The sequence below is a fragment of the Pan paniscus genome, chromosome 3, assembly GCF_029289425.2.
Source record: "Pan paniscus chromosome 3, NHGRI_mPanPan1-v2.0_pri, whole genome shotgun sequence".
Lineage (NCBI taxonomy): Eukaryota > Metazoa > Chordata > Mammalia > Primates > Hominidae > Pan > Pan paniscus.
This window is the reverse complement of record NC_073252.2, coordinates 156,117,428-156,144,023: the sequence shown is the minus strand read 5'-3', so window position 1 is coordinate 156,144,023 and position 26,596 is coordinate 156,117,428. Positions and strand designations below refer to the sequence as shown.

The window sequence follows — 26,596 nt, the reverse complement described above, 5'->3', positions numbered from 1 at the left end:
TACGTTCAGGCTCACATAGTTTTTATTAACATCCATCTAGTAAACAGAATGGACCTAACAGACAACTGAAAGGAAGGACTAAATCTCTTGAAGTGCAAGGGCTAAAACAACTTAATTGTGGTTACTTATTTTAAAAAGCAAACATACTGAATGGTATGACTAGGGTGATTACACTAGTTTAAAAATAGGCCAGGTACTGACACTGCATTCCCCTCATGCATTGCTCATTTAAAATAGTGAATATTAAAATACGTGGGCTTTACATCTAACCCACAGAAAGCCCACCACAAATGTTCTGTGTATCAAATATGCACCTCATGTGTACTATGAAAGTTTTATTTATGCCCAATTAAGTCAAAAGTAAATAGTCAAATTATAGTAAGCTAATGACCTGCATATTTTCATATGGATGAATGTCAGTATATCTAAATAGGAAATAAATGGTGATCCTATCTACCTATATAAAAAAAATAGAATATCTTTCCAGATTTTGCATATTCCTCACTATAAGAAGAGGTATGCAGGTTTTAAGGTTTCATAATCAGTTGCCAGAAAAACAGCAGTTATGCCTGCAGTATCTCGTTAGCATCTGACTCAATTATTTTTAGATTATATTGTTTAGAAGACATTGTAAACCCATCTAAAAATTTGTAATTATTTTGAGATGGTTCCAATGTTAACCCTAGAATCATCATCAGAAAGAGTAACAATGTGATGTAGAAGAACAGCTAATCAACATGACTAAAAATATGCTCATTTTCAGAAAAACAATCTGGTCATCTGGAAACAATCACGCTACAACCTAGGGAACACTCCCATGTGGGATACTGATCTGGCCAAGGCACACTTTCTAGGCAGGAAAACTATCAGATCAGGGTGAATTTAGGCCACTTCAGAGGAGCTGCCTATAAACATCCAGACAGACCTTCTTAGGCAGCAGAACTGGTCCAATTCCTCTTAAAACAGTTTGACTCTACCCTACCCACATGAACCCAAAGCTTGAAGTTAAGTCAAAAGAGCATATTGGAGCAAAAGTGAACAGATGTGTAAACTCTAGGACATTCTTATTGCTGTATTAAGTTTGAAGATGAGCACATCCTACCCACAACAGTATTGTTCCAGGAAGCAGGGTAGGAGTAGTGGTAAATTAGAAAATAGACTATTAATTGCCCAATTAATAGAAAAGTAAAAACATGTTTCCAAATCTACAATAAACCTGTATCCAAAGGAGTCCTATACGTCAGTGATGTGCTGGACTCTGAATTCTGTGGTACAGCTTTGCACTGGACTCCCTCCAGCCTACTGGGGTACGGCTTGCTTTCTGCCTGTTGAAGGGTGAATATGCTACACAGAGCTATGATGGTTTCTACTGAGTGGTAAAATTCACAGAAGTTCCAGGTTCATCATGTCAGGATCATTCCTTGTGCAAAGTTTGATGTAGACGAAGATAAAGTGTTTTCTTCGTCAATAATTGCAATTTCTTTCTTTTAAAGTCAGTGGGTTTCTTGTATAGTTCTATTACAATTGGCCCAGGTTTAATTTCATCCATCTCCATGAAAGCAAAACACTTGGTGCTGGTAAACCTTTTTTTAGGCTTCTGGTGTTTGAATTCAAAGAAGATAGCTGCACCTTTGATTACTTTTTCAACATGCTTCTGGAGCTCAATGTCCACATTAAAATGAAGATATGTATCTTCTTTTCTTGAAGCCACAGGAGTATCTTGCACAGGAGTTCAGTCTATGCCATTCAGATCCTTTACTCTAACTGTAATATAGGGATCGATGCACTGCCCAGCATCTTTCAAACCAATTTTCTCAATTCTGATAGTGAGTAATGTCATTCCTGGTTCCAATGGCAACCTTGGTATCTAAAGCATCGGGAACTCTAGCAGGAAAAGAATCAGGAGACCCTGCTCCAGCACCACCCGCTTCTTCTTCTTCAAATTCCAAATTCTCCTCTTTACCAGGTGCCAAAATTCTTCTTAATGGGACAGGCTGAATATCAAATGGGAATTCTTTATTATATGTAAGAATATTCTTTAGGATTGGTTCTAGCTTCTTCAGGTCCTCCAGTTTAAATTCTTCTTGAGACTGTGTGGACTGTAAAGCTGCACTTCACAATTCTAAGCATGTTGCAATTTTGCCTATGGTTTTCTTTTGTTCTTCTGTGAATTCAGAATTATTGTGTTGAGCTTGGGCCTCTTTTTGTAGATGTCTTGCTAATATCTAATACTCATCTATCGCCTCCACCAGCTGGCCCCAAAAGTCGAAGTTGGCGCTTCTCCTAAAACTGGCGCCCCAGAGCTGCAGCAGACTCCAGGTCACCTCCGACATGGCCAGTCTCCACCCCGTCCCCTCCCGCAGCCTGAGGCATTTGAACCTTAAGTACTGACAGTGGGAGGCTGAAGCCTATTCAGTTGGGAGCTCTCCCAGCCACTTTCAAAGATCTTGCTTCTTTTTGGAGGCTTACTCTGCTGCTGCTAAGTCAGTTATCTTCTGTTCATAGAGTTTCTTGACTCTATGCCAGCCACTGAATTTTTTTTTTTTTTTTTTTTTTTTTTTTTTTTTTTTTTTTTTTTTTTGTGACAGAGTTTCGCTCTTGTCACCCAGGCTGGAGTGCAATGGCACGATCCCGGCTCACCACAACCTCCACCTCCCAGGTTCAAGCGATTCTCCTGCCTCGGCCTCCTGAATAGCTGCGATTACAGGCATACGCCACTATGCCTGGCTAATTTTGTATTTTTAATAGATACGGGGTTTCTCCATGTTGGTCAGGCTGGTCTTGAACTCCCGACCTCAGGTGATCTACCTGCCTTGGCCTCACAAAGTGCTGGGATTATGGGCATGAGCCACGGGCTTGGCCCTGGATTCTTAATTAATACAACAAAGGCTTTAAAAAGATGTTCCCCTTTAGAAACTGAAGAAATCCAAAGGCATGGTTTGATTGTCGGAGCTGGTGGCAAAGGTGTTTTAGCAGCTGCAGAAGTGGGAGGAAATAGTAGGAGAGACCATTATTAGTTACAGCTTGGAAGAATGTTTCCACATGAAAATGATAAATGTTTTTTACCTGTGACTTTGAAATGTAAAAAATGCCTTTCCTTTGGTGCCTTAGTCATTTCCAAGTCTCTCTCCTTGTCTCTTCTTAATAGAAGTAATGAAGGAGCAGGAACAAAGCATTACACATATACTATGAATATAAATATACCTGAATCCTCTCCTGCAGCTCCTACAAAACTCCTTTAAAATACTCTTCTCCATCTTCATAATCCAATAATCAGTGGGAATATTTACACATGCTGTCAAAATTTCAGAGATTCTTCTCTTAGGATGACAGAGTAGTAGCAGCTGCAGAGAAATGGACAGTTTTAGTAGTAACTGACATCAGTAGGAAGACTATCATGAGATGGTAGACAAAATTTGACTTTTATTTCTTTGAGGGTAGAGTAGGGATATAGCCAAAGATAAATTCATGGCAAGGGAAAATAAAATTAATGAACTAACATTTACTGAATAATTACTAACAGCCAGGTAATGTGAAGTAGACATTTTTATAAATTCTTGACCATGTCATCAAAGAGTGCACCAAAAACCACAAAGGGAGAGAGATAAGTCTGCCTTTTGAGAGCTACACAACACAATTGAAAAAATTATCCTAAAAAGAATAGGCCTACAAGACTTGGTTGCAAAATAATTGAAAGTTATATGCCTTTATTCTGAGCAAACTATCTCAAGGACAGAAAACCAAACACCGCATGTTCTCACTTATAGGTGGGAATCGAACAATGAGATCACTTGGACACAGGGTGAGGAATATCACACACAGGGGCCTGTTGTGGGGTGGGGGGAAGGGGGAGGGATAGCATTAAGGAGAAATACCTAATGTAAATGATGAGTTAATGGGTGCAGCACACCAACATGGCACATGTATACATATATAACAAACCTGCACGTTGTGCACATGTACCCTAGAACTTAAAGTATAATTTAAATAATAATAATAATAATTAAAAAATTTAAAAAAAAAAAGCTGAGGAATTTCAAACTACTGTTAATTAAAACTGTAATCATTTCCTAAATAGGCATAAATAAAAGGGATGTTCTTGATGTTCAAAAAAAAAAAAGAGAGTTATATGCCTTTCTTCAAATATTCTGTCCATAAATAGGGAAGCTCATAAAAGTAGGGGCTTAGAGAAAGACAAAACATGGAGGCAAATATCGAGAATGACCATCTAATACTCTTAAGCAGGAGCCCTCCAGACTGGCCAGAGTATTATGTCCATATGACAAATGTAGCTATGTGGAGAAAGCTAGAGTTATGTTATACACCTAAATAAATAACCAACTTTCCTTGTTCAAATTCCTCACTCAGCAAGAACCTTTCTGTTCATTTGGCTTTCCATGTAGCTCACCTTCAGGGAGAGACTGCAGCAGACAAGTTCACATGGCAGAAAGCCCTCCTTAAAATTAATGTGTAGCATGGTGACTGTAGTTAATAATACTGTATTACATACTTGAAATTTGATAAGAGAGTAGATATTAAATGTTCTCACCACACACACACACACGGTAACAATGTGAGGTGACGCATATGTTATTAGGTTGGTGCAAAAGTAGTTGTGGTTTTGCCATTACTTTTGATTAATGGCATTAAGTACGTTGCAAATTACAGTTATGTTCAAGGTCTTGAACATGACTGCACAATGCCTTGTATTATGATGCTTCCAGTGTTCAACCAGATCCTCAGCTGTAACTTTTTCATGTCAAAGACAGAGAATAGTAAGATTTAGTAAACTGTCAAAGCAACATTCTAAATTGAGTCCAAGGATCATTTGCATTCTCACTAGTTAGTTCCTCAAGAGTATGAAACATCATTAAAACATGCTGTATTTAAAGAGTTTTGCCTATTAATTAGCTTGATGGCCGTAATCATTTCACAATGTATACATATATCAAAATAGTACTTTATATATCTTAAATATATAATTTTTATTTGTCAATGATATATCAATAAAGCTGGAAAAGATTAATTTTAAAAGTTAGAGGAAAAAACCTTAATGTACAACAATGTATACTTATCTACTGTGTTTTGATAGCTTGATTCAGGATTGCTGAGGCCAGTCTACTCTGGGGCCCCGGCGATTTTTCCTTTCTGAGCTTTCAGGACTGAAGGTCAGAACTTGAGTATTGCAGAATCATTGAGGTCAAAGCCACTTGTGGATACCTAAGGGGGAAGCTGGTGAGGATTGACCTGGTGACGACCTCCTTTGTCTTATTTCACTCTTTCTTTGAACTCCTATAGGTATGATTTTCTCCATTTTACAGGCAAAGAAGATACTGAAACTCCGAAATATAATATGGCAAAGTCTACCCAGATAACAAGTGGCAGAGCTGGAGTTTAACCAATGTCTATAAAATATGAGAGCTTATTCTTTCAGTCACTACACGGTGCACCCTTCCATAAATGGTACTGAGGTATCCAGAAGCAGGAAACAGCTTTATGTCACTACAAAGTATTATTCAATGTGGCCAACTTTGTCATATATTATTAATCCTTATTGAGTGTATGAAAAGCTCAGTTACTATATATTATGAACAAATCAAAATGAATATTCATCAGAGAAAATATAAAAAATCCTAAACAATACACACACAGATGCTACGGCTTCATGCTTAATCCTAATACATGCAGCAAAGATAGAACGTTGCTTAGAATAACCATTAAGTTGTGCTACTTACGTTTATATTTTCTAGGATAATGAAGTAAGTAAGGCCTTTCTCCTAAGTATACTTGATTAGAGCAGTGAGCACATCCTAATGAGTGCTTGATGGACTACAGCACGTTAATTTACATAGTAATGCTTTCATTTGCATTATTTCCCTTGTTACTCCAAATAACCCTGGGTGCTAGGCAGGGTTGGTATTTTTCATTTTCATTTTACTTTGTAAAAACTGTTTCAAAGTGTCAGAAATGGTTCTCAGACCCTTTAAAGAATCCTGGATATGGAATATGGCACAAGGCTGTCTGAAAAATTGTTTTGAGTACTGACAAGCACATTGTCTTTCTTCTATTGCAACTTTAACATGCATCTGACATTATTTTTTATCATTCCAGCCATTGCTTTTGCTTTGTTCCTGCAATGCAGTTAACCCAATTTGGGATCTGGCCTTTTGTCTTCTGGGATCCCAGCTTAAGTACTCATCTTCTGCCTGTTTATATGAAAAGTCTCTGGAACTTTCCCATTCTCCTTTGTGTTCTTTTCAGCTGTCTGGCAAATACTACATCTTCATAATAGATGAAGAACCCAAGGCTGAAAGAGGTTAATTAAATTATCTAGTGCCACACTACTAATAGGTGAGAGGATTGGGACTTTAGCTTTTGTTTCTCTGACACCAAACCCTGTGTTCTTCTCATTAACTACACTGCAAATTATAGTAGTGTTCAAGATCTTGAACATGACTGTCTGCACGGTGCCTTGTATTAGTTCTAATAATGATGCTTCCAGAGTTCAACCAAATCCTCAGCTGTAACTTTTTCATGTCAAAGACAGAGAACAGTAAGATTTAGTACATCATCAAAGCAACATTCTAAATTGAGTCCAAGGATCATTTGCTTTCTCACTAGTTAGTTCCTTAGGAGTTTGAAACATCACCACAACATACAGTAGTTCAAGGTTTTTGCCTAATACAGATGAACGCAGAACATACAGCGTAGGCAGCCCTACTGCTAAAGGAAGATGTACTTACAGGGAAACAAGGTGTCTGCAAATAAGTGCTATTAATCGATTTCCCCGACACTTAATTTTTCTTTTTCTTTTTGTAAATCTTTTAAGTGTTTAAAATGTTAGCAGTACTGCTTTTGGAATTATATATTAAAGAAACAGTTCTCTTTTCAAATATTTTTTCTACTCCAAAGAAGTTTGATCCCCATTCGAGAACTTTGATTTGCCTTGTGATTGGCTTCATGTTGAGTCAAGTTTGTGCAGATTAGTTTTGTGCTTTGGAAAACTATAGAGTAAAAGGGTCAGTCAATATATTCTAATCACTAAACACACATTTCACATGAGAAAGTGACATAGCCTTAATAAAACAATCCCCTGAGAGCAAAGCTTTGAAATATTTATCAAACACAACTTTCATAAATCCTGCAGAGAAAAACTGCTTGAGCAGGACAGATACCACAAAGCACTGCTGCTATTTGCCTCACCCAGTAGAAGTTAAGGGCAATTCTTTGTAAAAAGCTGTCAGTCAGTCTTTTAGACTTATGTTATGTGAAGAAAAATGCTGTAGCGAATGATTTAATTGCTAGTTCTATTCATGTTCATGTGTGGGTTGACTTTCTTTCTCTTTTTTTTTTTTTTTTTTTTTGAGACAGGGTCTGGTTCTGTCCCCTAGGCTAGAGTGCAGTGGCACAGTCATGGCTTACTGTAGCCTTGACCCTCTGGGCTCATGCGATCCTCCTGTCTCAGCCTCCTGAGTAGCTGAGACTACAGGTGTGTGCCATCATGCCAGGCTAATTTTAAAAATTTTTTGGAGAGACAGAGTTGGTTCGCCCTTTATTAAAGGCATTTTGGGCAATAGCATATTTGATTTTATTAAGTACAATAGATATTATGTATCCATAATGCCTATATGCCAAGAGCAATACATGGGTAAGAGCATAGATTCTGGAGCCAGACTAGCTGGCTCTGGGCTTTATTAGCTATATGTGCCTAGGCAACTTACCTTTTTGTGCCTCAATTTTTAATCTGTAAAATGGAGAAAATGCAAGTAGCTATGTCATAGGCTTATTGTGAAGATTGTATTAATAAGAGAAAAGCATTTGAGACACACCCTGGCACAATTGTAAGCACTCAAAATGTTCATTACTGTTATAGTGAATGTGCCAGGTTGATATGGTCACAGCAATTAAAAAATAACAAAAACATGTTGAGTATATCCTATATGTACCCTGAGCTGGCCTCACACCATGTAGTTTGTCCCTTGATTGTGTTGTTTTTTTCCTCTTGCTTATGGATTTAGTAGGCCAGGAATGAAGCCCAGGCTCTCCCATTTCCTGAAATAGATAAATTGCTTGGAGCTGTGCTGTCTAATATGGTAACCACTGACCACACATGGCTCTGAAAAATAAAGTTTATATGAACTAAAATGGAATAAAATTTAAAAATTCAGTTCCTCAGTCACAGTGGCCACAATTTCAGTGCTCAATAGTCACGTGTGGCTAGGGACTACCATATTTGATGGTACACAACACTTCCAACTTTGTATAAGGTTCTGACAGCAGATTTGCTACTAGGCTTTCTCTACTTTCATCCCAACATATACCTAGTATAATTAGCTTCTAACTTTCAAATGAGATACGTTTTGAAAGTTCATTGGTAAGTTGGTAGGAGCTTTGACTAAAACTCCTTATGAACAAATTATATTAAGATTATGGCAACATGAAGCATATGAAGAGAAAATGGTTAATAAGAATAAGAAAATGTTGAATCTCATTAGACATGGAAATTACAGCAATGAGATTAGTTTTGCTTTTCCAACTGGAAAGATTAAAATAATTATCAGGTACAATGCTGATGACCGTGCAGTGAAGCAAGTGCTTGTGGGTGTTTAAGTTGGTAAAACTTAACTGTAAATCAACTCGACAATACATATTAAAAGTCTTAAAATTGTTTGTATTCTTTGACTCTGTAGTTCATCTTCCAAAACTCTAATATAAGAAAAGAATTAGAGATGCTTACAAGATTTAGTACAAAGGTACTCATGACAGCATTATAGATCGTGATGACTGGAAACAATCTAAGTGTCTTATGATTGGGAAAGTGCGTTACTCTGCTCTCACATTGCTATAAATAAACACCTTAAGCTGCTAAGGTTAATTTGTGCAGAAGAAAAAAAGAAATACCTGAGACTGGGTAATTCATAAAGAAAAAAGGTTTACTTGGTTCATGGTTCTGCAGGCTGTACAAGAACCACAGCAGCATCTGCTTCTGGGGAGCCTCAGGGAGCTTTTACTCATGGCCAAAGGCGAAGTGGAAGCAGACCCATCTGGCATGGCTGGAGCAGGAGCAAGAGAGAGAAGTGGGAGGTGCTACATACTTTTAAACAACTTTTAAAAGTGTGAGTTCTCACAGCACACTTTAAAAGTGATAGAATGATATTGTATGTAGTACCAAGCAGGGATGGTGCTAAATCATTCACTAGAACTCCGCCCCCATGATCCAATCCCCTCCTACCAGGTCCCCCTCCAACATGGGGGATTACAATTGAATGTAAGATTTGGTGGGGACACAGATGCAAATGATATCAGAAAGGATTAGGGCAATTATTACTTTGATATATTGAAATGCTGTATATCCATCAAAACATTTTGTAGCATGTTTTATAATACAGAAAATACTTCTATAAAAATAAAAGATATATTGAATACTGTATAATATGATTAAATAACTAAAATATACCTAGGAAATGCTTGAAAATAAACTAAAATGTTAATAATGATAATCTCAGTTTGGGGGATGATATGTGGTAGCTTTCTTTTTAATACTCATTTATACTTTCAAATTATCTATAGAATGCATGTGATACTTCTATTATCAGGAAACAAATAAACAGAATTAGAAGAATGCATCAAAACTATTGAGTGCAGGTTATTGATAAATAGTGAATCTAAATAGTGAATAAATAGTGAATCTACTATAAATATGACTAATCAGATAAAAGAAAACATTCCATAACTATTTATTGAACATATAATCTATACTATGTCCTGCATAAGATACTTAGGTTAAAAAATGAATTAAGTATTGAATAAAATAAATCAATCATAAAAATTAATCTGCTTAGGATTTTCAAATCACATACAGACATATCCTACCAGGTTATTATATAGAAATAAATGAATCATGAATTGTAATTGCTTACAACAAACATTTATTTTTGTTCATGTTACACGCCCTTTAAGTGTGGCTGTGGCTGTACTCCATGTCCTCTTCACTTGGGGATGTAGGAGTAGAAAGGGGATGATCTCTTTCCTCTTCATCCTAACGGTCACGGCGAACACCTCTGTAACAAAAGGCAGGTTAACAAAAAAAAGCATGACAAATGTATTGGAGTATAGCTTTGCATGACACAGGAGCCTTCAGAATGAAGACCCAAAGATACAGGGAAAACTATCTATTTTTATGCTTAGTTTCAAAGAAGTATTGACAGTTGTGTAGAAATGTGATTGAACACAGGGGTACAATCTAACGTGAAGAGACAAAGTGGGGAAATTCGGCAAGGCCCACCTGTTTAGATTCTTCTTGGTCTCTTTGTGCAGCATTTCTTCCTTCCTGGTATGGGGTGGGACCCCTCAGGAATAAGGGATTTAATTTCTTTATGGCCAGCTTTTAAACGGAAAGGTTGGGAAAGGTTGGAGTAATATTTTTACTGAAACCTTTACTCCAATTTTTATGGCTGGCTTTGGGGAAAAGGGGTTCTGGTTTCTATGACCTGTCTTGGTGAAGAGGAATTCTAGCTTCCATGGCTTGCCTCAGGGGAGAAGGAAGGGTGAGAGACGGAAAGGCAGGGGAGGATGAGAGAGAAACTTTGCCTCTGAGTCCTTCATTTTGGGGTATCATTTTCTGAGCCCCAGCAGGGACCAAGGCTAAAGGAGTAGCCCTTATCAAAAACATTGCTGATCTTCCTGGTGGAGGGAAAACAGAGACAAGGGGAACCCATAATGGCTCGTATAGTTTATGCTATGACTAGACTTCACACTATTTACGTTCCATCAATCAAAGCAAGTCATATGGCTAAACTTCATAGTGGGGTAGGAAGGACAAAATTCCCGCAGGAGTGGCCAGAAGTGGAGGTGATTGGTATGGAGGAACATTGAATGCTTTGATGTTAATGCACTCTGCCACAAACATTCCTGGAGATTTTAATTCTATAGATAAGGTCCATGGAAGCTGTACTTGTAACAGCTCTCTAGAATTTTGATGAGTCCGATGAAGGGACCCCATGCCTGGGAATCAATACATTAAAATATAAAAAAATTATTACAATCTATGGTATTGACATATAAGTAGAGTGACTATAGGTCCTGATCAGCTAAGGCTTGCTTGTTGGTCCAATATAATTATCAAGAGTACTCCCCTTTGTTCTCAAGAGTATCCCAGTCCATGTGATAAAGAATATAGTCACCCTAAGAATAAGTCATCCTTTATGAAAGTAGGGAAGATGGACACAGTCTTCACATGGACTTAGCTCAGTATATTCAGCATTCCCCTAGGCCAATCATATAAACAGGATCTCTTTGGCTGTGATGGATGGTATTCCAGAGAAATGCTCGTCCTGATCTTTTAAAATTCACTGACAAACTTTTTCTAGGAGTCTCTAGAGGGAGCTCACATCTGCTAAAAAAGACAGCTCTTTTTGTCCTTTTAATTATGTATTAAAGGCAAAACAGTTGTTGTGCCTCTTTATTGGACTGTTTCCCACCAGGTACCTCTCTACTCACCTGTCCCTGCAGAATAAATGTATGTTTTACCCCACTGATGTCAGGGTTGACAACCACACTTGCATTGATCCGTGAAAGAAAAATGAGTGGAAATAATGGTGCCTCTTTAGAACAGACATTTCAAGCATTATCACATGGTTCTGCCTTCTCTCTTTTCCCTCTACCTTAAGAATAGAATGTGTCAAATGAAAGTTGCTCCCTCCACATTGGTCCCAGAATGAAGATGTGGAACAAGGTGTAACTAAACCTCAAAGGACATGTAACCTAAGGAACACATGGACTTTTTGAGTAAACCGCTGTGATTCTGGGATTACTTGATAATGTAGCATAATTTAGCCTCTGTATTGAAGATCTAATTGGGATGAATCTTTCTAGACTAAGTAATACAATATAAAAATTCAAGAAGCAAACCTACAGGGAATACAAAAGCAAATTTAAAAATTCAGGAAATATTAACTGACAGATGAAATTGAAAAAAGTTTGGTTTAAAGCATGTGAAAAAGACAATGAACAAAGTTAAAAGATATGTCCTAAGTTTAATAATCTAAGAGCACTTAATATAACCTTACTTCTAAGCTTCCATTAAACATTTGTAGAAATTTATCTTAGTGCACAAAAGCTGTTTCAATAAATTTAAATAAATAAAAATATATTAATTATATGAAAAATAGAAATTGCAAAAGTAAAAATTTAAAATCTCCAGTCACCTGGAATTTTTTTAATGCTATCTTAATTATTCCTGTGTAAAGCAGGATATTAAAACTAATAATGCAGAATATCTAGAAAATGAAAACAAACTCTATACACCAAAACTAATAACTTGTCTAAAACTATATTTGTAGAAAAATTAATAGCTCTAAGTACTCACATTTACTAAAATATGGAATATTGAATTAAGTACTTAACCCGGGTAGATGAAAAATAAAAAAAGAAGTCCCAAGACCAATAGAGAAAATCAATGAAAAAGTTGGTTCTTTGAAAGATCAATAATATTGATAGGTGGCTAGCCATGTTAATTATGAAAAAGAGGACACAATATTAAAAATAAAAGTGAGGACATAATTCCAGAGCCTATAGACATTACAAGGATACCAAGGAATATAATATGAACAACTCTTATGACCACAAATTTGATAACCTAGATGAAATAGCTAATTCCCTGAAAGATATAATCTGCCACAACTCACACAAGAAGAAATAGATATGAATATTTGAATATCTATTTGATATATTTGAATATGTTATATATGTATTTAATAGGCCTGAATAGGCCTGTGTATATATTAAAGAAATTGAATTAATAAATAATAACTTTCCAAAACAGAAAGCACCAGGCCTAAGAGAAAACACTCATGAATTTTACCAAACATTTAAGGTAGAAATCATACCAATTCTCTACAGTCTCTTTTAGAATATAGAAGCAGGAGGAATAGTTCTTAACTCATTCTATGAGCCCAGCATTACCCTAATACCAAAATCTGAAGAAGAAATTGCAAGAACAGAAAATTACAGGTCAATATCTCTCATGAACATAGATGCAATAATCCTCAACACAATGTTAACAAATTGAATCCAACAATGTATAAAAAGAATTACATACCACAACTAAGTGGGATTTATTCCAGATATGCAAGGCTGGTTCAACCCATGAAAATCAATTAATGTAATCTATCACATTGACAGGCTAAAAGAGAAAAATCACAAAATCATATCAATAGATGAAAGCATTTGACAAAATCCAAAACCCATTCATGATAAAAACTCTCAGTAAGCTAGGAATCAAGAGGAGCTTCATAAACTTGATAAAGAATATTCACAGAAACCCTAAAGCTCACATAATACTCATGAGAAACAAATTTTTCTGCTGAGATCAGGAACAAAGATATCATTTTTCAGCACTGCTTTTCAACAAAGCTAGACCTGTGGGAAGGTCTAGCTAATGAAATAACACAAGACAAGGAAATAAATAGTATGCTGATTAGGAAGGAAGAAATAAAACTGTCTTTGTTTGCAAATGATATGATCACCTATGCAGAAAATCCAAAAGAATCAACAAAAACAAACTCCTGGAATTAATAAGTGATTATAGCAAGGTTGCAGGATATAAAAATCAATAGTCAAAAGTCAATCACTTTCCTATACACCAGCAATAAACAAGTGGAATTTGAAATTATAAAACAATAAAATTTATATTAGCACCTTCCCCCATGCCCCAGAAAGTGAAATACTTAGCTATAAATCGAACAAAATATGTATAAAATCTATATGAGGAAAACTACAAAACTCTGAAGAAATAAAAATCAAATAAATAAGAGATATTCCATGTTCATCAGTAGGAAGATCAATAATATTAAGGTGTCAGTTCTTAACTTGATCTATAGATTCAATGCAGTCCCAGCCCAAATCCCAGCAATTTATTTTGTGGATACTGACAAATGGATTCTAAAGTTTATATGGAGAAGCAAAAGACCCAGAACAGTCAATGCAATAAAGAAGGAAAGAACAAAGTTGGAGGACTGACACTACCTTTCATCAAGACTTACTAGAAAGCTATAGTAATCAAGACAGTGTGGTACTGGCCAAATAGTAAGCAAATAGATCAATGGGACAGAATAGAGAGCCCCCAAATAGACCCACTTAAATGTAGTCCAATGATCTTTGACAAAGGAACAAAGTCAATACCATGGTGAAAAGATCATCTTTTCAACAAATTGTGCTGGAACAACTAGATAGCCATAAAATAATTGAATCTAGACACAGACCTTACCCTTCACAAATATTAACTCAAAATGGATCATAGACTATTTTGTGAATGTAAAATGCAAAACTAAAGCTCCTAGCAGATAAAATAGGAGAAATCCAAATGACCTGGCATTTGGTGATGACTTTTTAGAAACAACACCAAATGTATGAATCACGAAAGGAACAATTGAAAAGCTGGACTTTATTATAATTAAAAATTTCTGCAAAATTTTGCAAAAGACACTGTCAAGAGAATGAAAGGACAAATCAAAGACTGGAAGAATATTTGCAATGGACGTAATTGACAAAGAACGGCTATCCAAAGTATATAAAGAAATATTAAAACTCAAGAAGAAAACAAATGACACAATTAAAGTAGGGGCCAAACACCTGAACAAACACCTCACCAAATAAGATATACAGACTGCAAATTAGCATATGAAAAGATGCTCCACAGCAAATGTTATCAGGGAGAAGCAAATAAAGATAGCAATGTGATATATCACCACACACCTATTACAACGGCCAAAATCCACAACACTGACAACACTAGATACCGGTGAGGATGTGGAGTAACAGGAACTCTCATTCATTGTTGGTGGGAATGCAAAATGTAACAGCCACTTTGGAAGACAGTTTGGCAGTTTCTTACAGTACTAAACATACTCTTACCATGCGATCTAGCAATCACACTACATGATATTTACCCAAATGAGTTGAAAACTTATGTTCACACAAAAACCTGCACGTGGATGTGTATTGCAGATGTATTCATAATTGCCAGAAATGTCCTTTAATAAATGAGTGGATAAATAAACTGTGGTATAATGGGATATTATTCAGCACTTATAAAAAGAGCTATCAAGTCCTAAAAAGACATGGAGAAAACTTAAATGCATATTACCAAGTGAAAAAAGGCAATCTGCAAAGACTACGTACTATTTGATTCCAATGATATGACATTCTGGAAAAAACAAAGCTATAACAAGATAGTGATGGGTGGTTTCCCGGGGTGAGAGGGTGTGTGGTGGGGGAGGGGATGAATAGGCAGAGCACAGAGGATTTTTAGGGCAGTGAATCTACTCTCTGTATAATGGTGGATACATGCCATTATAACTTTGCCCAAACGTATAGAATATACCACACCTAAGAGTGAATCCTAATGTAAACTATGGACTTTGGGGGATTAGGATTTGGTAATGTAGGTTGACCAGTTGTAACAAATGTAACACTCTGGTGAGAGATGTTGACAAAGGAGGAGGCTACACATATGTGAAGATGAAAGTATATGGGAAATCTCTGTACCTTCTGTTCAATTTTTCTGTGAACCTAAAACTGCTCTAAAAAATCTTCTTTCAAAAAATGGGAGTAATTACAGTACTGAGTCTCAAGTATCAAAAGAGATACCGAAGTGGTCATGATGTATATGCTGTAAAACGACAGAGAAATGTTGGTATGGGTATTGGAACTGCATGATTTTCTCTGGGATAGGTGTTGCAAGCAAAAGAGATAGGATTGAGGTGACCGGATTGAGGTGACCAGATCCCTTTTACCAGGAAGACCTTCCCCGCCAGCTGTGAATATTCTCACCTCTGAACCCTACAGCCTATTTTACACACTTTTCCAACTCATTTGCATGAAAGACATCTCTCTTCCTGTGACATCATTAGACTGAAAGACAGGGAAGAGGATTTTTTAGCATTAACCACGATGTGCCAAGAACTGTGATGACTATTTTAAATATATTACCTTAGAAAATATCCCCATATTTCTGTTAGAAAAATTTATATATGACTTTGAAATGGAAAGAAAAAGAGATGATGTTGGGTGTCCTTTCTAGTGTACTCTGCAGTTTATCTGATTCTGTTGGGGCCTGTGCCTTTCATGGTCTTTGAGCTGTTTTATAGCTCTGTAAGTTGCAGAAAACTGATATTAACACAAATGATACTTATCTTTAGAGATGCAAATAAAGTGCATCTGGTGGAGATGTAGTTGATTGTTGCCCGATGATTATTGATCAGTTTTGCTGATAAGGTATTTATAAATTTATATCCATTTTCCTTTGCCTATATATGTTAATTCTTCGAATTCTCACCTTCAACTGGATCTTCCTGGTTTCCTCATTAGCTAAGGAGTTAAATAAAACCTTTCACACGCAGTAAAAAAGGAAATGATTAAAACAGAAATATAAAAATTAGATAAACAGTAGCACTGACAAATGAAATCAAGAACTGGTATTTTAAAATAATAGTAATAATATAATAAAAAACTCTGTGGTAGTATAATGAAAAAACTAACAAAAATGTGGAACGATATTGCGTACTTTTGAATAGGAAGACTCAGCAGTTGAAAGATGTCAGCTGTCCCTAAGTTAAATTTGCAAATTCAGATGTTGTCCTATCAAAAAACCAACAGATGTTCAGTTGCTCATATGTTTGTCTGTTTGAAATTTTAATTGTCTTATTTTAAATTCATCTGGAAAAGCAAACAAGTAATAGCCTAGAATAACCTGAAATAGAAGCATAATGATAGTGGAAGAGGTAAACAATTTTTAAGACAGTATTAAGACACAGTAGGAACCGAATACAGTGGCTTGCACCTGTAATCCTAGCTACTCAGAACGCTGAGGTGATTGCTTGAGGCCAGAAGTTCAAGAGCAGCCTTGGCAACAAAGAGAGACCCTAATCTCTTAAAATAAAAATTAGCCATGTATGGTGGTGTGTGCCTACAGTCCCAGTTACTTGGGAGGTAGAGCAGGAGGATCACTTGAGCCCAGGAGTTCAAGGCTGCCGTGAGCTATGGTAATGCCACTGTACTTTAGATTGGGGTGACAGAGCAAGACGCCTCTTAAAAAAAGAGAGAGAGACAGAATATTTATAACTGTATGATCTTAGCACAAAAAATTACACAGTCCAGAAACTGATTCAAGTACCTATAATAATTTGAAATACATTAAAAATATTTTTTACAACACTGAAGAAAAGCAGAGTTATTCAATAAATGGTGCTTGGTTAACTGACTAGGAGTTTGGAAAAATAATAAAGGTAAACTTTTATTCCTTATTCTAAAATTAACTCCACATGGATTAAATATTTAAATATAAAACATGAAAATAAAAGTATTAGAACAAAATAATAGAGATTAAAAACATAATTATCTCGAGAGTGTGGTCAAAACCTGTCTGTTAAAAAGGAACATTTGATACATTTTACCATATAAGAACTAAATGCATGGTAACCATCAATAGAACCAAAATAAAAAACGAACTGGGAGAATATTTACAAAAAATCATATCAGAGGTAAAGGAATAACTCTTCTCAATATACAAAGAGATCTTACAAATTGTAAGTATACATTCCAGAACTTCCTAGAAAAAAATATTGAGATGACCCAAAAAGTTACAAAAAAAGGAAATACAAGGACCTGATACACATAGGAAGAAATGATGATTCTGATCACAAATTAACATACAGACACACTGAGGTGCTCAGAAGCCATTTAAGTCACATCACTTTGGGAAATAATTTTTAAAAATCATTTTAGCAAGTGTGTGGAGAATCTGTTAGCAGAACAAAAATTTAGTTACAACTTTTTGCAGGGCATTATGGCAATAACTATCAAAATTTAAAATGTGTATCATTTTGTGATACAACAATTTTAATTCTAACAAGTCACCGTGTAAATATATACACATGTGTATAAAATATATATGCAAAGATATTAATGGCAGCATTTAATTTATTTTATTTTTTAAATTGACAAATATTGTACATATTCATGGGGCACATGGTGATGTTTCAATACACATATAAGCATTTTTAATTTTAGTAACAAAATATAGAAAACAATCTCTAAGACCAAGCACGTGTGTGTGTGTGTAAGAAAGATAGAAATTGAGAGAGATTGGAAGAGAATGAGTGTGGTGTTTAATTTTTAGTTTTATACTTTTGTTTTTGTCATTGTTTTTAAAACAAACTTGTTTTACTGATAAACAATAAACAAACCTACTTTAAAAATCTATGTCCATTCCAGAGAGAATTTGGATGGAGAATATAAATTAACGATAAAAAATTAAAAAGAGCTAGCATCTTGTTCTCTAAGGAATTTTCTTTTAACGTAGTTTTGAACTTCGATCAATATGAATGCATGTTTGTTGATGTGCTTTTCTGTATCATGGGCAAGTAAATTGCATAAGAATAGGCCATTTAGGCCCTGCTGGATTTCCCATAGCCTTTTCTGAAAAGTTTGCCTGAATGAATAGTAAGTCAAACAGCGGGGGCTGCAGAACCCAGGAAAATCACATAAAGGTTAAGGAAAATGACATTTTCTTCCTTTTATTTATGATCTTGAATCATCTTTTCAGGAGGATAAATCAGTCTTACAAAGCATCGAAGATAAGCAATGATTAGGTATTTAGAATTTTTGCAATAGCCATAGAAAAGGTACATATTTACATAAAATAGTACAGCATGTAGAGTCTTTGGTGTTTGCAAAAAAAATCCCTCATATGAAAGTGTCCAATACCAAGTTGCCTTCCCATCTCTCTACTCCTCATAAAATATACAAAATATATTAAAATATATTGTGAGATTTAGTTTTATATATTTCCTGACCTCATATTTAATATGTCACATTCCCATATTAAAGTTGATGATTTTATTACCAATACAGCACATACATAATATGATTTTGAATTTCAGACTTGAGATCCTCAATAAGAAGCATCATGAGTAAGATGATGTAAGTGAGGTGACAGGATTCTAAATGACCTTTAGTGTATAAATAGAGAGAAATAAAAATTCTGCAAAATATCTCAGCTTATGATTTGAGCATGTTAGACAGGTCCAATTTTCCTATTTTTGTGGAATTTGTCTCATAGTGATTTTCCATTAGGCATTTCAGAGCTGAAATAAACAACAGGCTCATGTGCTATCCCACTTTATGTCAAACTTTTACCGTAGTGAAACATCATTCTGTGCTCAGGAAATAGGAACGCATCTTCCTCAATTCAGTCTACAAGTGATGGCAAATGCTGTAAGAATCCATATTCAGTGAACATCCAATTACAACAAATGATTGACATAGTAGGCTATTGGGAAAACATTTCGCCTCGTGCTTGCAAAAAGTCTTCAAAAATAACAGGGCAAATAGTTCCAGGTCTCTGTGACCTAAAAAGTCTAACGAAGCCAAAGAATTACTAGAGCATCTTAGAGAAACCTGAGGCCATTCAGCCTAATGATTTAGTGATGATGTCTTTGTTTTTAGGTCAGAGAAAAATGTGGCTTCTAGCTTAATATTTATTCAGCAGCACTCATTAATGTTGGTAGCACTGGCTGTGAGCCTTCTTCTATGTCCTAAATATTCTAGGGCAAGAACAGACTCTTCTGTTTAAATAAGTCTAAAAATTGAATTGTTTTGTGATGTCTTCAACTTCTAGGAAATTATAAAGTCCAAATATAATAATAAAGCAAAAGAGTGATGAAAACTCGATGACTGAAAAGCAGACATCACATTGACAATTAGACTGATAGCATGGGAAATAGAAGATAGGTTTCTTTTTTTATAGTTCAGCTTTTAAGAATCTATAAATGGCAAAAGATGGTCATTTGAGAGCAGAGATACAGGAGAGAGAGAAGAAGGGAAGGAGGGAAGGAGAGGGAGAGACAGAGCCCAAACTTAAAAAAAGTTTACATTTTATAACATAGACCACCACAGACTATCATAATTAACCCTATACTTCCCTCTGGTGGTCAAATTTGAAAATGTATTTACAGATGAATTAAATGAAAGATTAATATACAGTAATAACTAAAGGTAAGACAACCAGATACCTCATTTTGTGTGAAGATTCCATTTTAACCAACTACCTGACTCCAACATTTCCCCTAGTTATTAAAGTTGAATGACTCTTCTGTGGAGAGGTCCCAATTCTCATAAACTTTCCTAACATGTGGCAGGGACTATACATAGCAAGTTGTATTTCATGGTACTAATTATATACGTAGGATGTGGATATTCATTTATGCTATAATTTATGCAAAAATAATGGAAAGAATATTTTCCTGGATTTCTTAAACTACTTAAATTTTAAGAAAGTAGTCTATGAATTATTTCATGATGTATTGTGTCATGAACTTTAAAAATTTTAGGAACACAGAGACATACATTATTAAGATTAAGATTCTAAAATCAGAATATCAGATTTTAGAATCTTAATCCAGCAACCAAACCTGGTGTTTTTGGGTGGTTACTGTTTGTGAATGTCAGATACATCTTACTGGTACCGATATTTTTTTTTCCTTAAGGGAGCAATGTATAATTCATTACAGCTTTAATAAATTTAATATTTTAAATTTCAAAATTACTTAGAATATTAATTTTTCTATTTAGAGAGAAACTAAAGCCTGCACCGACATGTTTTCCTTGGCTGTTTAGTTTTAATGTCATCCCTGATAATTTCATATGGGAGCCAATATAATTTATTTTTGTGAATGTACTCCTTGAGCCTCAAAGAAAAAAAACATGAAAAAAAGAAAAACGTAAGTAATTTTATTTGGCTCCTTTTTTTATTCTAACTATAAAATATTCTTTTAACCGAGGAAGATGTGACAGGAATTACAAGTTTTACTTTTGTTCTTTCTGACAACTAAAGAGTATTTAAAAGGGTTTCCCATTACACTTTTTAAGTTTTATCCACTGTATTAATTGGATGTGAGCTATTATGAAAATGATTACAGAGTGGAAGTGTAAATTGTCTTGAATTTGAATGTCTTTTAATTAAGCAGTTTCTCAAACTGCTTCTTTCAGTGTGAAACCTAAATAGGAGACACAAGATAATTTTAGCACCAAATGAGGCCTTTAGGATTTAGCTTACTTGCATTCATTCAGTAAATATTCATTGTACTTTTTGCAAAAATGTTGTATTGGCTACCTAATCAGTGAAGGGAAACTACAAAGGTATATCAGAAATGTACTGTGAGATCAAGAAGCCCGTAGCTCTGAGGAGAGACAAAAGTGTCTAAAATAATGAGAGTGTGAAGTGGAGAAATGGGCTAGTATTGTAGGAGACAGACAAGAGGAGGAGAAGCTTAATCAAGGAAATGACATCATAAGCTGAATGTAGGCTCCTTTTGAGGGGTAGCGTAGAGCCCTGTCTCTGTAGTTCTTTCTCTATCCTCCATGCCTCACACATGGTTGACATTTCATGAATATTAAACGATTAGAGTAGAAAATCCTGACTCAAAGTTCTGATTTTGTCACATACTTGCAGCATGGCTAAAAATAAGGCACTACAATTTATTGAGGCTCAGTTCCCTTACCTACAAAATAATATGGATTTTAAAATGAATATCAAATGCATTTACACATGTGAAATGCTTAACTTGAACATCTTTATAACACAGATGATACTGTTGAATTAAGGTAAGTGGATGTGGATTTTACTAGTCCATATGTGAGTAGGGAACCCACACAAAAAATGAGGACCTATTTTGAGAGTCACATGTTAAAATGATACTTTTCCTATTTTATCAGTATTGGGGGCCTCAATTTAAAGCGTTGTAAGTGCCCACACTTAGGATTTCAGAAAAGGGAGTGCCAGGCCACCTTATCAGTTTGCAAAGGGGTGACTCTATTCAATGTTTGGTGGGTCCCGTCCCATTATGTACTTCAGGAGTGGGATACAAATATGTAAGGTGAACCTTGAAGCAACTTGGGATGCTATTAAATTATACCACTAGAATGTGTCCATGGTAACAAAGTTTTATGTTTGCATAAATTTAGAATTCCTTTACTTGAAAACAACCATTTTACAAATATGAGGAAGTTAAAATACCTCACAAAGTGATGTTACCTACCAGAGGCAAGGCCAGGAGGATCATCGAAGTTTTTTGGCTCTCAGATCAGTAATCTCATTACCATATCCAATGCATCTCTGTTTGCGAATTTGAAACCTTCTAAGACTCTAAGAGTGGGAATAATATGAGAAAACACCAGTTTGTTTCTTTGTATAAATCCAGAACAAAAGTTGTATTCCTTCTAACGTACCCAAAGAAGAGGAAAAAGAGGGGTAGCAATGAGATAAATAAGTGATATGTGGAGTTTGAAACTTTCTAAGTTTCTATAAGATGTAAAAATATTACATTTACATGGAAAATTATTATTAAAAAAGTCATGTAACTCTGTATTTCCATTGCTAATGTAACAAATTATCACAAATTTAGTGGCTTAAAACAACACAAATGTTGTTTCTTATAGTTCTGTAGGTTAGGAGCCTGACATGGGCTAACACCAAGGGACTGGCAAGGCTGTGCCTTTCTGGAGGCTGTAGGGGTGAATCTGTTTCCTTCTCTTTTCCAGCTTCTAGAAGCTGCCCACATTTCTTGGCCTGTGTTCCCTTCCCTCATCTTGAAAGTCAACAATGCATGGGTTTAGTCCTTCTCATAGGACATCACTCTGACCTCCATTTCCATCACCTTATCTCCTTCTCAACTCTGATTCTTCTCTTCCACTTTCGAGGACCCTTGAGATTACACTGTGACCACCTGGATAATCCAGGGTCTTCCCATCTCAAGGTCCTTATTGACACATGCAAGTCCCTCTTGCCAAGTGAGGTGAACACTTCTTTTTGTGTATGTGATGAATACTATATATATATAATATATATAAAATACTGTATATAATATATATAATACTATATATAAGATATAATACTATATATCATATATAATACTATATATAATATATATAATACTTTATATAATATATAGTACTATATATTATATAGTACTATATATAATATATAATACTATATAGATTATATATAATACTATATATAATATATATAATACTATATATAATATATAATACTATAGATAATATATAATACTATATATAATATATAATACTATAGATATATACACTAGTCTATTTTATCATTTACTACCGTAAAATATACATAAATCTATTATAAAATCTCCGTTGCTATTGTGGTGAGCTCTAGCGTTGCGACTATCCACTTAAAGCACCATGTGGTGCTAATCATCTCCAGGTGAGTCAACCGTCTCTCCAGTCAATTGCCTCTGGTGGTTATGATCTCTTGCAGTTCCTGTATATTTTTCATCATTTTTTATTGCAATAAAATTAAACCTTGTAAACCTTGGATAACACCATGGGACCCATATGGACCTCGACTAGTGACGCTGGAAGTGCTCCCAAGAAGCAGAGAAAAGTCATGACATTATTAGAAAAAGTTGAATTGCTTGATATGTACCACAGATTGAGGTCTGCAGATGCAGTTGCCCAACATTTCAGAAGATTCTTCTTGTAATCAGATGATGCAAACTTATGGTACCGATAAATATAGTATAATACTGTAAATGTATTTTCTCTTCCCTATAATTTTCTTAACAATATTTCCTTTTCTCTAGATTACTGTAAAAATATAGCATATAACATACAAAATATGTGTTAACTGTTTATGTTACAGGTAAGGTTTCTGGTCAACAGTAGACTATTAGTAGCTAAATTCCTTTTTTTTTACATAAATACATATTTATAGAAAGTATTTATTACTTTGGTTACTAAAAATTTACCTAAATGTTATGCTATGCACATGGTTCCACAACTTGCCTTTTCACAATGTGTTTTTTAGCTCTATCAATATTGAGACTTATAAGTCTAGTAGTTAGTAACTCTGAATATAAATAAATCAGTATGTCAGGAATAAAAGAAGATTTTGTAGTTCAGGGAGATGCTGTACTATTAATCCTTTAAAATTTATTAGGATTTTCTGTTCCTATGGTAGAAAATTTCCATAATCTGATACAAGCCTTATTGGCTGCTACTTCTACTGAATGTAGTTCTGTCTCTGTACACAAGATGGCAAGATCTCTTTAGTACAGATGAGGTTGCCATTTGACAGAAAGCCATGCCAGAAAAATGTAAAATAAACACTAGAATTTAGCCATACTAGATTAGGAGAAATAAAACCTAAAAGTCTCAAGAGAGTTAGGCATTCACTTCCTAAGGTGAGCAAACAAAATGCAGATTTGGCAACTGCCCATTTAGACTAGCCTCTAAATAATAAGTTGCTTTTTGGTAACCATTTTGAAAAAGCTTGTTTGGTACCAGAAACTATATACTATATAGAGGTCTGTGTGTGTGTGTGTGTGTGTATATATATATATATACACACACACATATATATATATAAATGTGTATATATATATACACACACATATATAAATGCGTATATATATATACACACACATATATAAATGTGTATATATATATAAATGTGTGTATATATATATATACAAAGTATATATAGAGATATATATATAAATTATATAGAGGTAATAAGACTAATTTTTCATTTTTCTTCTGAAACTGCCTTACTTCACATTTAAAATTTTGCATATAAATTGGAAATCCCAACTAAAGAATAATTAAAAGTTATCCAATATAAAATTCTAAAATATATTTAAATGAGAAAAATAGCTTTTGTATCACAATTTATTCAAAGTTTATCAGCATAATTTAATGACATTTCAGGTTAAAATTAAAATGAGTATAAGAAGTTATAATCAAATATTTATTTGTATTAGCAATTCAATAAACAAACAGAAGCTCCATCACTTTTAAGTAGTATTCATTTAGAGGAGTAATAATTGTTTGGATGGGAAGGTGGTGAGCTTAGTAGCTTTTACATGGTGTTCTCCAATCTACAAAAAGTTTTTTCCCCTTCAAACAACACATAATAATAAAGCTAACAATTATATAGTGTTTGCCAAGTACCAGATACTCATCCACATACTTTACAGATTTTAACTAATTTCAACCACACAATAACCATGTGAGGTAGATGCCATCATAAACTCCATTTTGTTAATGAGGGGCCTGACACAGAGGGCTTAGGAACTTGTCCAAAGCCACACAAATAAAATGAAGCAGAGATGGGATTTAACCCATGCACATTGACTTCAGAGTATACACACAAATAAAAAGCTGTTTTGTTTCTCCTGCTTAGCAAAGTAATAAACAGTACTATCAGGTGGGAATGGGTAAAATTTACATTTGAATAGGGGTTTTGTTATTTCAAAGTTTTGGAAACAATTGCAACAAACATTGTACTGGCAGTTCTGTTTCAGTTTTCTTTTTTCTTACAAATTTAAATTAAATTTCTTTTTTAGAGATGGGACCTTGCTATGTTGCCTAGGCTGGCAGATTTGCACTCTTGGGCTAAGTGACCCTCCTACTTCAGCCTCCCCAGCAGCTGGGATTATAGTAGTGCGCCACCCTGCTTGGCTTAATTTCAGTTTTCTTAAAAAAACAAACAAACAAACAAAAAAACTAGCATGCCTGTCATTTTATTTTGCCTACTGGAAACCACCAGTTAAAACAAGAAGAAAACAGGAAACCTCCAGTTAAGAGGGTTTTAGAAAAGTGTATTTCAGAAAAAAAAATTGTACATTCAAAAGAGTGGTTGTTTCCTTTAAATTGTTACTGATAACCTACAATCTCACTTTAGCAACATATCTGTGTGTATTTATGTACGTGAATATACTTGTGTATGTATGTATTATGTTATGCACATATTCTCAATGATGAAAAATTTTTGTTCTCTGAGAATGGACTTTATCTGGCGATAATCAAAAGCATTATGAGCTAAAATGGGTAGATGATGTAGAGTTGGGCGATATTAATTTGAAATAAACAGAAGTTTTGGCTAACAATAATAAAATGGCCTTTTTAACATTTAGTTACCAACTATGCATTTACTTTATGAAACAAAGGATCCAAATATCTTTGGAATCTAATTCCATTAGAAGGTAAGGCTCTCCCTCCTCGCCCAAGGTATTTCTGCCTCACTTCACTGGGGTAATGGTGAGAAATTTGGACTGTAATTCTTTGTCCATATTCTTTGTATATGGACTCTATACTGTGTTCTAGATTATGCAACACTAGGTACATACTGTGGTAAAAAGAGCATCCTCGTATGTAATGCTATAATAATGTAGACATTTTAGTCACCCAGTAAAGTACTACCTTCATAAACAGTTCATCAGAAGAAATTTTCATTTTTATACTTGAATGAAACTCAATCTTCCTTCATTCTCACATTTTTGGGGGAAAAAATCATTTAGCCACTCCAACAGTGGCTGAGATCCATTTGCTGTATGAAAATGCACTCTTTTCTCAGCATGATCTCGCTGCTGTCCGATAGACGCGTTCTCTTAACTACTGCTGCCACCTGCTGGTTTTGTCATTGTTAGATTTTAGAAAAAGCAGTGCATAAGGCTCCAGTCAAGATGATGCAAAATGCAAGTATCATTAATAGGTAGTTTTGTAGACC

The 26,596-nt window shown here is 34.9% G+C and overlaps 1 protein-coding gene and 1 pseudogene across 4 annotated transcripts in view; both read right to left on the bottom strand.

Annotated features, from left to right (window-relative positions):
• Positions 1-22,085, bottom strand: LOC117980103 (axin interactor, dorsalization-associated protein-like; annotated as a pseudogene).
• Positions 22,086-24,738: 2,653 nt separating this feature from the next.
• TMEM144 (transmembrane protein 144) overlaps positions 24,739-26,596 on the bottom strand; it is a 45,112-nt gene continuing 43,254 nt past the window's right edge. For all 4 annotated transcript variants that reach the window (XM_003822546.5, XM_008976140.6, XM_034959324.3 and 1 more), the window contains one exon: positions 24,739-26,596. In XM_003822546.5, coding sequence (XP_003822594.1) covers positions 26,513-26,596 — 84 coding nt within the window. In that variant the 3' untranslated portion in view covers positions 24,739-26,512.